General features: G+C 33.8%; 1 protein-coding gene across 1 annotated transcript in view; it reads left to right on the forward strand.

Moving 5' to 3' along the window:
- The window catches only part of NAALADL2 (N-acetylated alpha-linked acidic dipeptidase like 2), a 665,926-nt gene that overhangs the window by 195,507 nt on the left and 456,628 nt on the right, over window positions 1-13,791 (forward strand). Inside the window, exon 4 of the mRNA XM_039256707.1 lies at window positions 11,676-11,826. Within this exon, the coding sequence (XP_039112638.1) occupies window positions 11,676-11,826 (151 nt within the window). The remainder of the gene's footprint in view (window positions 1-11,675; window positions 11,827-13,791) is intronic.

Consider the following 13,791-nt stretch of genomic DNA (forward strand, 5'->3'; position numbering starts at 1 on the left):
GTCAGATGAACATTTGTCCCACATAAATTCTGTCTCCTGAAGAGGTATTTATGTGTATTTCATTCTTTGGTTTCTCCCAATTGTTGCATATCCATTCTTACAAAAGCCCAGAACTGGGTAATGATACTGTCTCAATCTGTTCTAGAATCATTACTTCTTAAACCAACCTTGTATTCAAAGAACATTCTTTCTAAAGATGAAGCCATTCAATTTTGAATCCTCTGAGCTTACATGTGTTAGGACCATTGTGATTTGAAACCGAATCCCTGTACAAAACAGATGAAAACACAAAGAGAAGGGGGTGTGGAGTAATTTGATCTGCTCTTTGTCCAACAGCGAAGTTTGCATTCACATTTAGTTTATTTTTCCATTTTTCCTATTAGTTTAAAACCAGTGTTTCCCTCTTCACGCTTACAAGTTATAGAACCATGGAGAATTCACACCACATCGCTGAGCCAGTTTCCTGAAGTTGAAAAAACAAAAACTTAATACAGATAAAAAAAATAATAAGAGTAATCTTAAAAATCTTCTTTTGTGGTTATGACAATTACATGACGTGAGTCAAGTATTTGGGAAAGTCCTTTATTTTTTTTTAAATACCAATCCAAGTAAATACAATGAAGAAGAATAATCTTGTTTTAAATGTTTGTTCATTTATTTTGAGAAATGGAGAAAAAGAAAGCATGGGGGAGGGGCAGAGAAAGAGGGGATCAGAGGATTTGAAGCAGGCTCTGTGCTGATAGCAGACAGCCCAAGACGGGGCTTGAACTCACGAATTGTGAGATCATGACCTGAGCCAAAATCAGAGGCTTAACGAACTGAGACCCCTAGGCATCCCACAATACTAGTCTTTTTATATCTCTTTTAAAATTAAAAAGGAAAAGTTCAAGGATGAAATTTATGGTGCAGCTCTAGTAAATGTACATACAGATGTTGTGAATAATAAAGTTATCTGGCATATTCTTGAACATTTAAGTATCTCGAAACATATATGTAGGATATGTAATCAAGTGTAAACATTAGAAAATATAAGAGAATTGCAACAGATTTAGAAGCATGTATTTCTTTAACGGTGTAAGCATTTTTTTGTTTATGAGCAGTCCAATTATTTTGTTTCTGAAATAAATTAAGTAAAGCTTATTGAGTCTGATCAGCCCTTGTTTCCAGGGAATTGCAGTTCAATTTCATTTTTAATTAGAATTGAACATTTTGGATTTCTTAGCATTGGTAAGCAAGACCCAGCAATATAATGTATGTACCTAATTTGTATTAAGTTTCTGAAATTTAGTGTCAAGAGTGAACAATATGTCTGGTTAATATTTAAACATCTCACAATGTTCTGTTGTAGAGGTTTCCATTTATAAAAGCTGCTGTTCTATAACAAATTACTTTCACTTTCAAATAAACCTGTTATCACAACATGAGGAAAACTTACTCAATTAAAAGAGAAAACAAAGTAAAGTAATTATTTACTCCTATTTGATGGGCACAATAGTTTTTAAATGTCCTAAAAATGCCAAAGAAGGTAGATATTGGCTTAAAATCTTTTTTGCTTAATATTACTGCTTTAATAAAGTTATATAGGTGTATTCTTATGGGATAGACATTTCCATATAAAAAATCATCTCTCATGAAAAAAGAGACTTATTCTGATGAACCAGCATGGAAAGAAGCCATGAACCATAAAATTAATTATGCTACTGTTTTCTCCTTTTCCGTTATTTCACACCTGTGTGTGTGTGCGTGCATGCACATGTGTGTGTGTTTTCAATGGTAATCTAATGCTGCTCATCACACTGGGGCTAGTTGAGAGATGTACACCCAAGGTATCTTTTCCCTTCATTTTTGTGCACTCAGGCATTAAACTAGATGTGTTCTCTGCTGAGTCTTGTCTTAATAAATTCCTAGAAGAGAGAAGAAGAGGCGTGGAGAAGTTTGCAGGCGATGCCTCAGTCACCTGGTACATAGTACATTGAAATCATACTTTGAACTAAACTTCTAGGCATCTGTAATGGGAAATGTAGCAGGTAGACTTAGCAGTTAATACAATTTTCAGAAGGTAACTCAGAGTCAGAATTGACCTTTGCTACCTTGTCTACCTAAAAAATGTCTAAAATCTGAATAAGATTGTACATATAGGTAATTTTTTATCATCCAAAGAGCATAATGATTCTCAAAAAAACCTAAAGCCTTTCTGGGGCCAGGGAAGTGGAAACTCTGTGACCTCTTACAGTTTGTGCTGTAAAAAGTCCTTGTCAATAATTTTTGTCAGCCAGAATTCTGAAGACAGCAAATGATGATCTATTAACTGCATGGATAAGAGACATACACTCTGCCTATGGTTTAGCAACTATAAGTCTTTCTAATTGGTGCCATTAGAAAAGATAATATGGAAATTATATCTATTTGTATCAAAATCTCTACAAGATCATACATCAGATTTGCTCCCCAGGGGGGAAAGAAAGCTCCAAATAACCCACGTTCATGTATATGTATTCCTTTAGCATGCCTGGGAGTTAGATCATCCCTCAGCTGTTCATGTCTGCTTCTTTGTCCTGTCCCTGACTAAAATCTGAGGTTTTATGTAATTAAACAAACTAATTTCAAGAGAGTATGAGAAATTATGTCTGAGTGAAATACACTGCCTTTTTTTAAAAAAATAAAGTTTATTTATTTATTTTGAGAGAGAAAGAGACAGTGTGAGTGGGGCAGGGACAGAGAGAGAGGGAGACGGAGAATCCCAAGCAGGCTCCACACTGTCAGCTTGGAGCCTGATGTGGGGCTCAATCTCATGAAACTGTGAGATCATGACCCAAGCAAAAATCAAGTTGGAGGCTTTACCAACTAAGCCATGTAGGTGCCCCAATGCCTTTTTTGTAATGGGGAAAATCAAAAAAAGGTAACAAAAATAGTGTTTCCTTGATTGGTAAAGAAAATTTAGTCATCATTATTATAATTTTAAAAGATATAAACTAACATTTCAAGCAATATTATAAAATTTTTTTAAAACCACTAATGCAGTTTGGGGGAAAATATGTGACTGGAAGGATCATAGAATTTTTGATTCACATTTCATCTAATCTAATATATAACAAAAAGCAAACAGAGCCTGGTAATAAGTGAAGGATATGGAAGAGTAGATTTAAGTCATATTAATGTTTGCTTTTGAAAATAAACCTGTAAAATTTCATCATTTTTATGTCAAGAAACATTTTTTCAGTATAACTAGTTTTTTTTTTCTTAATATCATTCCGTATCACAGACAAATCCAAAGAAATGATTATCAACCTGGTGCTATTCCTTCTCTTCTTCCCTTAGCATTACCCAAAACAAAACAAAACAAAACAAAAAAACAAAAACCAAAAAACCACCACCAACCTCACACATTATGTAGCATTTTATACTTTTCAAGGTCCTTCAGGCAGATTACCTTCTTTGAATCTGCCAGTCATTTTGTATGACTGGCAAGGAAAATGTCATCTCCTTTTATGGACGAGAACATTGAACTATATAGCTTTTCAATGGCATGCCCAGCATCCTTTGCCTAGTGGCTGGTCTAGTTCAAGACCTCTTCCTCTCAGTTCAGTGCTTTTTCATCAGCCATGTTGTTTGCAAGCCAAGGTACAGAAAAACAACTCAATAAATTCGATGGATTTCTAACAGTTTAAAACATCATATAACACTTGAAGTAGTCTAAGATTTGAAGTTTTGCTATGGTGAAATTTATTTTTTTCCCCTATGATGAAATTTTAAAAGCACTTTGAAATATGCTCTTTTATGTTACTCATTTAATTTTTCTTCATATCCCTCCATATCCACTCATTTCAGACAAGATATATGTATACCTTGTATCTATATCTATATCTGTATTTATATATCTTTTCTATCTACAGATATATGTATATATGGTAAAAAAATAAAACCACTATAGAATTGACTTTATTTTTTGTTTGTGTTTATATGATAATAATACTATAAATTAAGAAAACATTGAACATCAAATATATATCTAATCACCAAGGTTTTAATTTTTTCCGCTTCTTTGTGTAGAAATTGGGAGTTCTATTTAGTATTTCTGTCAACTAATTTCTTGTAGGCAGTAGAAATAGACATTTTGAATATTGATTCTTATCAAGACATTAAAACATCAGAAAATTATTTATATCAATAAACCTAAACAATAGCAAATTTCTGTGATATCTTTAGGGATACTTTGTTATTATTATTTATTTATTTAATACATTTAATTATTAATATTTAATATATTAATTACTTAATACATTTAATATGAATTGAAAATTTGAAAGAAATTTGCAAACTTACATATTTAATGATTTGAAAGTAATATATAGTTCAATGAGAAAAAGAAAATAAATTATGAAGACACATTACTATAAATATGCGATTAATTATGTGGCATGATCTAGTCATCCTTATGTCATTTGTGAAATAAGAAGAAGTCCACAGGCCACAATGATACATTAGTTTAAAGTGAAATAAACATTTCATACATTAGGATACCTTACAAAATAGATCTTCCCTCCCTCCCTGCCTCCCTCCCTCCCTCCCTGCCTCCCTCCCTCCTTCCCTCCCTTCTTCCTTCCTTCCTTCCTTCCTTCCTTCCTTCCTTCCTAAATTATAATGCTAACGGTAGAGGATTCTTTTTAGAACTTCAATAGCAGTCTTAACTTTCTGCATTACTTCAAGTTTTTTCTTCATGAAAGCAGAAGGTCATTGTTTCTTATTAATCTCACTAGAATTATTTAAATAACTTTGGAGACATTAAGCAAAGTAATTTGAAATCCAGGTAGAGGTGTTCAGTGAAATAAAGAAAGAATGCTGTGATTATGCCTTGGATATACTCAGTCTGATTACAGTGAATATTCCTCAGCATAATAGTCTTTTTTTTTTTTTCCTTTAACAAAGAAAGGTGAGTTTATTTCTGAAACATAACAAAGCAAACAGGAATCTTACAAATCTTTTTAATGGTATACTAACAATAAAATACATAATTAAAGGGCCAAACAACAAACCTATTGGGGAAAACAATCTCAAGAAGGAAGAATAACATAAAATTTAAGTCCTGAAGTAAAAATATCTGATTAAGAAATAATCATATATTATATGCCTCATATTTTTATCTTTGATATATGCCAGAACTATGTAATTTAAATGAATAAGACTATACTATGAAATGTTAGATTCATGTTTTTTTCAGTAATTTAAACATTTTTCTGTTACTAAAACCAGGAATCCTTAACACGTTCTGTTATAATGCGAATTAATTCCCCTGACAGTACTTTGTAAAAATCCAGGTCTTTTTAGCAATCTAAATAAACAGGCATATAATTCACACGGTATTGATTCTAGTGTCTTCTCAGAAAGAAAATCACAGCAAGAGAATCTGATGTGTTTTATAAATTCACCCTTTAGCCAGTCTATTTGTCTTTGTAAAGGATGGAGGTGTAATTGAAAGGAAAGGTGTGCTTTAGAAAAAAGATTGCCAGACTTGAATTTGGAAAATTCTAGTTTGATCCCTGAAATTGCCACTTAGTTCTGACCGGGCATCAAGCTCTTAACCTTTCTGAATCGTAATTTCAACAACAACTTAGTGGAGATTGACGTGACATGTTCAATATTCTGAAAGAAATTCAACAAATAACTTTGGGGATACTATCTGGGTCATAGTAGATGTGCAATTAGTACTAGATGATTTGGCTTAAAAAGACTTGGGAGACTTAAAATCTGATCACAAATATTTTTCCAAGTCTTTGTATAAAGTTTGGCACCTTCCATGAATGTATGCGTTTGCTAGGGCCGCCCTAACAAAACACTACAAACTGGGTATTTTAAGGAGAAACTTAATTTCTCACAGTTTCAGGGTGCTGAAAATTTAAGATCAATGTTTTAACAAGTTTGGTTTATCCTGTGGCCTTTTTTTTTGGCTTGTCAATCACCTGCTTTTTTGCTGTGTCCTCATGTGCTTTTTCTCCATGTACACACATCTCTGATGTCTCTCTTCTTCTTAAGGATACTAGTCATACTAGATTAGAGTCCATCAGTATGGCCTCATTTAACCTTCATTACCTCTTTAGAAACTCTTATTTCCAAATATAGTCACATTCTGAAGTACTGAAGATTCGGACTTACGCATATGCATCTTAGGGAGACACAATTCAGTCCATAACAGTAGACCTTAATTTTATCTATAAAACTAAGACCTTCCTATTGTTATATTTGCTCTTGTGTTCCACATAAGGACTCAGAAAGCTTTTCTGGCTATGGAGGCCAGAGGAAAAGTTCCAAGTTTGGACAGTGTTTTAAGGAACCTAAGTAACAGACAAAAACACAAGATTCTAATTTAGGTACTCAAAATCAAGGTGTAGTTGAGGGATCCCATGCATTGTAATCAATGAAAATAAAAAGAACAAGACTGACATTCAATGGATTCAAAAGGACGAACTGACAACTTATGAATATCTATCTATGAATATATTAAAGTCTAGCTGTGGAATTTACATCAAAGACACCCAGGAAGTGGATTGTCTAACTCATAACAGCATATTCCTTCTGGAAGAGAAAAAAAAAATGTTTTTGTTGAATAGTAAAAATAGAAGTTAATAAGGGAAGAACTGGCAGGAATCAGAACAAGGTTCTTTCCCTTTCACTCTTCCTGGAATTGATCTTCTTTGAATGATTTTGTTTCTCCCTGAATATAGGAATACCATGCACCTACCCACATGCTGCCTGGGCCAAGACAGTGGGAATATAAACCTGTGATGGACCATTTTTAGGCACCAGACTACTTACTCTCTGAGTGAGTACTTTTCAGGGAGCTTTGAAGTTTGTAAGATCTGTTCAATAAGGCTGCTATATGCTGCCCATGGATTTGTAGTTCCATTTATTTCAGAGGCAATTATTTGGCAACTGTTAAGACCTAACTTTATACACTATACACAAAGAGAAATGTATTAATATGGTTCACAGCAAGAAATATGGGATCAGCCACCTTGAAGTTAGCCAAAGACATTTTATCTGCAAGACCCTGTCAACAAGACAAACTCACATGTTCAAATCCTAGTCAGCTAGTCTCTACCACTCCTTATCTCTACTCTTAGATAACAAAACATAAAGTGAAATAAAACAAAAATCAAAGCAAAATAATTCTATTTTAATTATGTATTTTTATGGAAGTTTAAGCAGAAAACATTGAGTTGGGTGTGTATATGTTTCGCGTGTGTATATGTGTTTTAATTTCAGAAACGAGCTGGTTTATACTTCTATTCACATTCCAACAGATATATATACAAGCTGCCACAAAATGTATTGCATTTTTTCCAGCCAGTGGGTGTGAAATGTAGAACAAAATGATATTCATGTTATATACTTATACCCATATGTACTGTGTATTCATTTGTTCATTCATTGATACATACACTAATTTATTCATTGACTTAAAAATAGAAAACTCATTTGGTTCCAGGTACTATACTAGGCACTGGGGATGTAAATTGAAGCTATAGCATTCCTGTCTTCAAGCAGACCACAACCTAGTGCTACTAAAAATACCCATAAAATCCTTATTAATTCCTGTAGATAAAAAATACAATAGGGGTACCTGGGTGGCTCAGTTGGTTAAGCATCCAACTTCAGCTTAGATCATGATCTCACAGTTTGTGAGTTCAAGACCTGTGTCAGCTCTGTGCTTACAGCTCAGAGCCTGGAGCCTGCTTTGGATTCCATGTCTCCCTCTCTCTCTCTGCCCCTCCCCTGCTCATGCTTTGTCTATCTCTCTCAAACATAAGTAAATATTTATTTTTTTTAAATACAGTAAAATTTTACTTTGAGGACTATAATTGCTTCAAATAATGTCTCTTTCATTGGTGGAGCCATGACTTAGCTTGAAGGGAGTTGACTATTTCTGCCCATAGAAACAGAAGTGTCCCAGGATAACTATTGACCATTTCTTAATTACTAGCTCTGCCCCTGTCTCAGGCACCAAAGACTTATTAAGTCTTTCAGCTAAATAAAAGGATAGGAGGCCGGTTTAATGACTATTACTCTCATGGAAATGTGTTCCTATGGACTTTATGTAAATTAGGAAATGATGCCCTTTCAGGGTGATACAGACTGATGATGAGTCAGTACACTATACTAGCCCATGGATGTGAGTTGCTTCTTCATGACCTTATAACACTTGCGCTCAAGGCCATTTGTTTGACTCATTTTTTTGTGTCTCCCTCTTATGTCAAATACTGTGTTAGTTTACATGGTGGAAAGCACGATGAAGAATCCCAAACTTATCAATAATATACTTAAGAAAGAGAAACAAAGAATAATCGAAGTTCAGTGTTAGGAAATCTTAACTTTACATTTGCCCTCTCTTTTCATGAGTTAGACCCCCAGTATAATCATCCTAGGTCTCAAGTGATCTTAAAGTATGAATGGTTCTGGGCAGGGCTAATAACTTTTACCTGTGCTCCCAGGGACAGTCAAAAGCATACAACCCAGTGACAGCTAAACTTAATCCTTTTTATATTGACTTGCTTTTGAATGCATTTTTAAGGAATATGATCTCACCAGAAGGGTAGATCCTTTGAATATTTCAGGCAACCGTTCCCTCGCCATGTTCAAAATGCATTTCTAATTTTGAACATGGTGGAACATTTGTTATTTGATTTAATATAGGCAGTTTACTCAATTGACAACTTCATTGGAAATCCTGTAATAATTTCTGAAACTAGGTCACCAAATTACTTACTTAAGAGCTCTCTATGGTAGCCAATAAGGGATAGCATTATGAACCAGATCTGACAGCACTGAAGAAGTGTCCCCCTCAGGTCCAACCACTGCAGGCAGAGGATGGGAAGAGGGGGTAAAATCATATACAGGGCTATCTCTTCAGAATTGTAGGGAAGTAATTGACTCAGCAAGAGATACGATACTATTAAACTTCATAGCTTCATTATAAGCTGTCAGGTATAGAAAAATATCATGGTATATATTGATTATAAAAGGAATCATAATGTATTACCAAACATAATGACAAGAAACAAAATATGCAACTGTAGCATTTTATTTTTGACTATGATAAATTCTAAGTCATGAGGTGTTACAAAGTTTAAGCAGTTAAATAGTTAATGTATTGACCTTTTAAAAGAGATTTTTGAAGACAGTTTGACTATCCCACTAAAGCAGGGTCAACAACAACAACAAAAATGTGGATCACCACTTGCCTTTCTTGTGTCTATGGCAGATATCTCTCATAGAGCTATTTTCCATTTTTCAGTGACCCTGAACTTGGCCTCACAATGCTTCCCCAGGCAGCCACTCATTGCCAGTTAATTGGGGTTAACACTTAACATTGAAAACTATTCATCATTCCACTGGTTAACTGACTTCCTGAGAGCAGGCACTTTGTCCTACTAATCTCCATATGCCAATGCCAGCATATAACCTGCAAAAAGTGACACTCAGTACATAGTTGTGAATGGGTAAGCATCCCAGGAATCATAAAAATTTTCACTAGCGGGTAATTCTCCAAAAAATATGTAAGTGACCGAAATTACAAGCAAAAATAAATTTAACATCACTTGTAATTTTTAAAAAATGCACAGTAAATTTTTGGCTAGATTGGCAAATATTTCTTAAAAAGTAATATTTAGTCCTGGTGATAGAGAAAATAAGTACTCAGATATATGACTGGTAAGAATGTAGCTTGTTATATATAGCTTTTCTGGAGGGAAAATAGTTTATCAAAAATCATAAAAATAGCAGTACTTTCACCTAGAAATTCTGCCTGTAGAAATATCTTTCTTGAAAACATACATTTGTGCAATGATTTAGCTATAAGAAAGTTTGTTGAAGTATATATAAAAAGTTAAAAATTTTGTAAATAACAGTCAAGGATTGGTTAAAAAAATTTGGTGGTATTTCTATATTTTATTATATTGTTTATAGCATTCACATACATACAGTGTACAGCTATTAATGTTATATGAAAGTGTACTTATCAACATAGACCAATATTTAGTATGTAATATTATGTAAAAAAAAGAAAAATTGCAAAATTTATGGTAAGTGGTCTTATTTTGTAAGTATAAGTGTATATATGCCTAAGCCCTAATAAGAGTTTAGAAATATTAATATTTACTACCTTTGACAGATAGGACAATAGGATTTTTGCTATTTTGACTGTGTCTTATTTTTCTCTAGTGATCATGAATTATTTAGATATTTTTGAAAAAGTAATTTTTAATACTTAAAAATTGATTTCTGGAATTGTTCATATTTTTTCTTAATATGTTCCCCTATAGTAAGCGGAACATTCAAAATCATCCCATTGATCATACTTTTAAAAAATAGCAATTTAAGCATCTAAACATCCGAAGCCCTCCCTAAGGGCTTCAGTGGGAGCTTTTCAAGAGTCAGTCTTAAATCTGGCCTTTTATTGACATATTCTTTATTCTTTTTTTTTTTCTCTCATTTCTCCTCCCTCCCTAAATTCTTCTCTCTATTCATTAAAGCACTGATGGGAAAAACATGACTCAACATGTGAGCCAAATGTTCTTTGCTTAGGGAATCAGGGTTATTTTTTTTCTGATTGATAATAAAGTATATTTAATATATGTATTAATTAAAATAACATACTTGTTCATTACTCAAAAATAGGAAAGTACAAAGTATTTTTAAAGGAGTTGAAAAAATGCCATGAATGTGATATATTTATATAAGTATCTTTATTCTTCTACATATAAGTTCTTTTATGTAAAAACCATATTATAAGTATAATTATGCCTTATTTTTCCAATAGAATGCCCTAAGTATTTTCTTAGAGTTCTCTTTTTTTTTAAGAGTAGCTGCTGTGCCAAACCAGCATCTTTCTCATTTGTTCTTTCATTTAACAATACTCTTGAAAACCTACTATGTGTCCCCTAAGTGCAAGTGTACATTGGAAGAGCAGATAAGCATGATTTTGTCCTCACAGAGGGCTCCAGCCAGGCTCACAAGCTGCTGCTTTGCTTAGTCTACTGTAAAAATAAACAAATAAGCAGCAACCAAGAAGTAAAGTACAAGTGTTAACTAGAGTCACACAATGAATTCCAGCTGCCTGTACCTAATGTGATTTCTAGCCATAGTCTCCATTGTTTCCTTCCCCAGTGTCCCCTAAGTACTTTTCCTTCTCATGGGAAACAAATGGATTAGCTAATTACGATTATTGTTTTTCACAACAGGTAAATCACACTAAGATATACAAGCTCTTTACCCAAAAAAATTAATTTACCAAATTTAAAGAAAAAGAACACGAAATGTCAAGTTCATCCTCCCCATCACACTTATTTATGGTGGACTTACTGAAGAACAGAGAAGAATCTGCATTAGATGTGTATCAAATGAAGTAGTTAGGAATTGTTTATCCTATCCACTCAGGCACCCCATTCAGGAGTTGTCTTCAAAATCTTTAATGACAGAGACAGAGCAGAAACTTACCCTTCAGAGACAGGTCCCTTGGTTCCTTGTATCCCTCAGTTGCTATATCTGGGAGATCTGGTTGGCATATTTATGGCAGAGATCACAGTGACTAGTAAAGTGAGGGCCTTCAGGAAGGTTCAGGACAGTAACTATTTGCATATGATAATATTTTTAATAGTTTTTTTTTTTTTCTCCTCTCTTAGCTTTCCTTATTGGAAAAGGCTGGATTTGGTGGTGTCCTTCTATATATTGATCCTTGTGATTTACCAAAGACTGCAGATCTTAACTATGATACGTTCATGGTTTCACTGAACCCAGGAGGAGACCCTTCTACACCTGGTTATCCAAGTGTGGGTAAGTGTATTGTTAATCTTTATTATTCTTTTCAGTTTTACAGGTTGTAATTTATGACTACATACCACCTAAATTAATCAAGGGATGGCAGAATTGGAAAATTTTTACCACCCATATTTAAAAAATTGTTTTTTATCCACTCAAATTATAGGTTGCCCTTTGTTGGAATAAAACTTTTTTTTAGATGTCTGTAATAGATATCTGGATAAATTGCAGTATTGTGAACAAAGAGAAAACATATTTTATGTTATTATTGATTGACTTAAAGACAAGTTAATACTCTGGGACAGGCACTTCATATGAGTGGGAAACATATGCAAAAACCTAGAAAGATAAAAATACCTGCTGCTTTAGGATGTGTGTAATTACTTTCAGTACTGAGTCTAGGATTACACAGGGTCTTGAGTAGTTGTATGTATGTAGGAAATGATGTTGTAGAAGAATGGCATTAGTATGAACGACTTGTCTGACACCCGAAAGGAAGGGATCTTCTTGGTGTGGCCAGTCACTGGCGGCATAGAGATGGCCATCTTGGCATCAAATATTCTCTTTCTCGATAAGTTGTGTTCCTGTTATCGGGGAGGTCATGCAGCAGAGAAAAGACACCTGTGATTTTGGCAGGTTCTCCATGCATCATTGATTTCTGTCCAATGTATCATTAACAAGTAGTCTGTTAATGCAGACTTGGCCGAAGAAGAAGCTCTGTGAACCTTCTTTCAGGGTGACAATAATCCATTAACCATGACACTACAGTCAGTAATTAAACTAACAAAAACTTCATGTAATTATTCATGTATTCAGCCAAAGTTTCTCCTTGTTTTCCAGAAAACATTACAAAAAATTTCTAATTATCTTATTCAAGTCTAGTTATCCTCTCTCTATGTATATTAACTTCACTGCTTAGTCAATAACTCTCCAAAAGAGGAGTATAGTGAATCAAATATGAGTTATAATTTATAAATTGTGTTAGGTCTACTGATGACTGCTTTGTCCTCTCACGTACACTTTACATAATCTATTTAAGAATTTTCCTTGAGACCTTATTGATCTGTGTTTTTACAATCTATTGTTGCCTTGTTAGAATTGAAATTAAAATTAGGAAGCATCCATCTACAATTTCTAGGCATCACCAAAAATGTCATTCCACGTCTCTCATTTGCAAATGCTCTGACTTTCCAGGGCTGTAACACCTCAGCTTCAGGTGTGGCAGCTAACCCTTGGGGATGAATCAGTGGGCTATCAGAAAGCTATTTTATGAATACTCCATTTAAATTGATAAATGGCTCAATTACGCACATTTACTCTTAACATTGTTTTGGCTCTAGTCATTTCGTAAATTAGAATTCAGCATTAGCTAGCAACATGTTGGCCAGAGTCTCAAGCCATCTCAGAACGCTTTTTTTTCTCCTGTCTTTTCTCTTCTTTTCTTTGAAATAATTTCAACTCACACACACACAAAATTAGAGTATTCAGAAAATCTGTGTAACTTAATGCCAGCCTTCTCTCATATTAACATCTTACATAATATTAGGCAGTTACCAAAGCCATAAACTTAACATTGATACAGTGCTGTTAACTAATTATAGACTTTATTCAGATTTTTCCAATTCTCTCTCTCTCTCTCTCTCTCTTTCTCTCTCTCTTTCTCTTTTTTTTTTTTTTTTTTTTTTTCTGATCCAGTAACCAGTCTGGAATTCCATGCTGCATTTAGTTACCTTGTCTGCTTACTCCTCTCCCGATCTGAAATAATCCCTTAGTCTCTCTTTTATTACCTTGACCGTTTGAAGAATACGGACAGTTTATTTTGTAGAATCTCTCAACTGAGTTTGTCCAATATTTTCTAGTGATTAGATTGTGATTATAAATTTTTGGTAGGAATATTGCAGAAGAGATTGTGTGCCCTTCTCAGTGCATTATGTGAAGTGATACATATTGTGGATATGCATCATTTCTCATACTATTAAC

This window comes from Hyaena hyaena, unplaced genomic scaffold, assembly GCF_003009895.1.
Source record: "Hyaena hyaena isolate Hyena2069 unplaced genomic scaffold, ASM300989v1 scaffold_586, whole genome shotgun sequence".
NCBI lineage: Eukaryota > Metazoa > Chordata > Mammalia > Carnivora > Hyaenidae > Hyaena > Hyaena hyaena.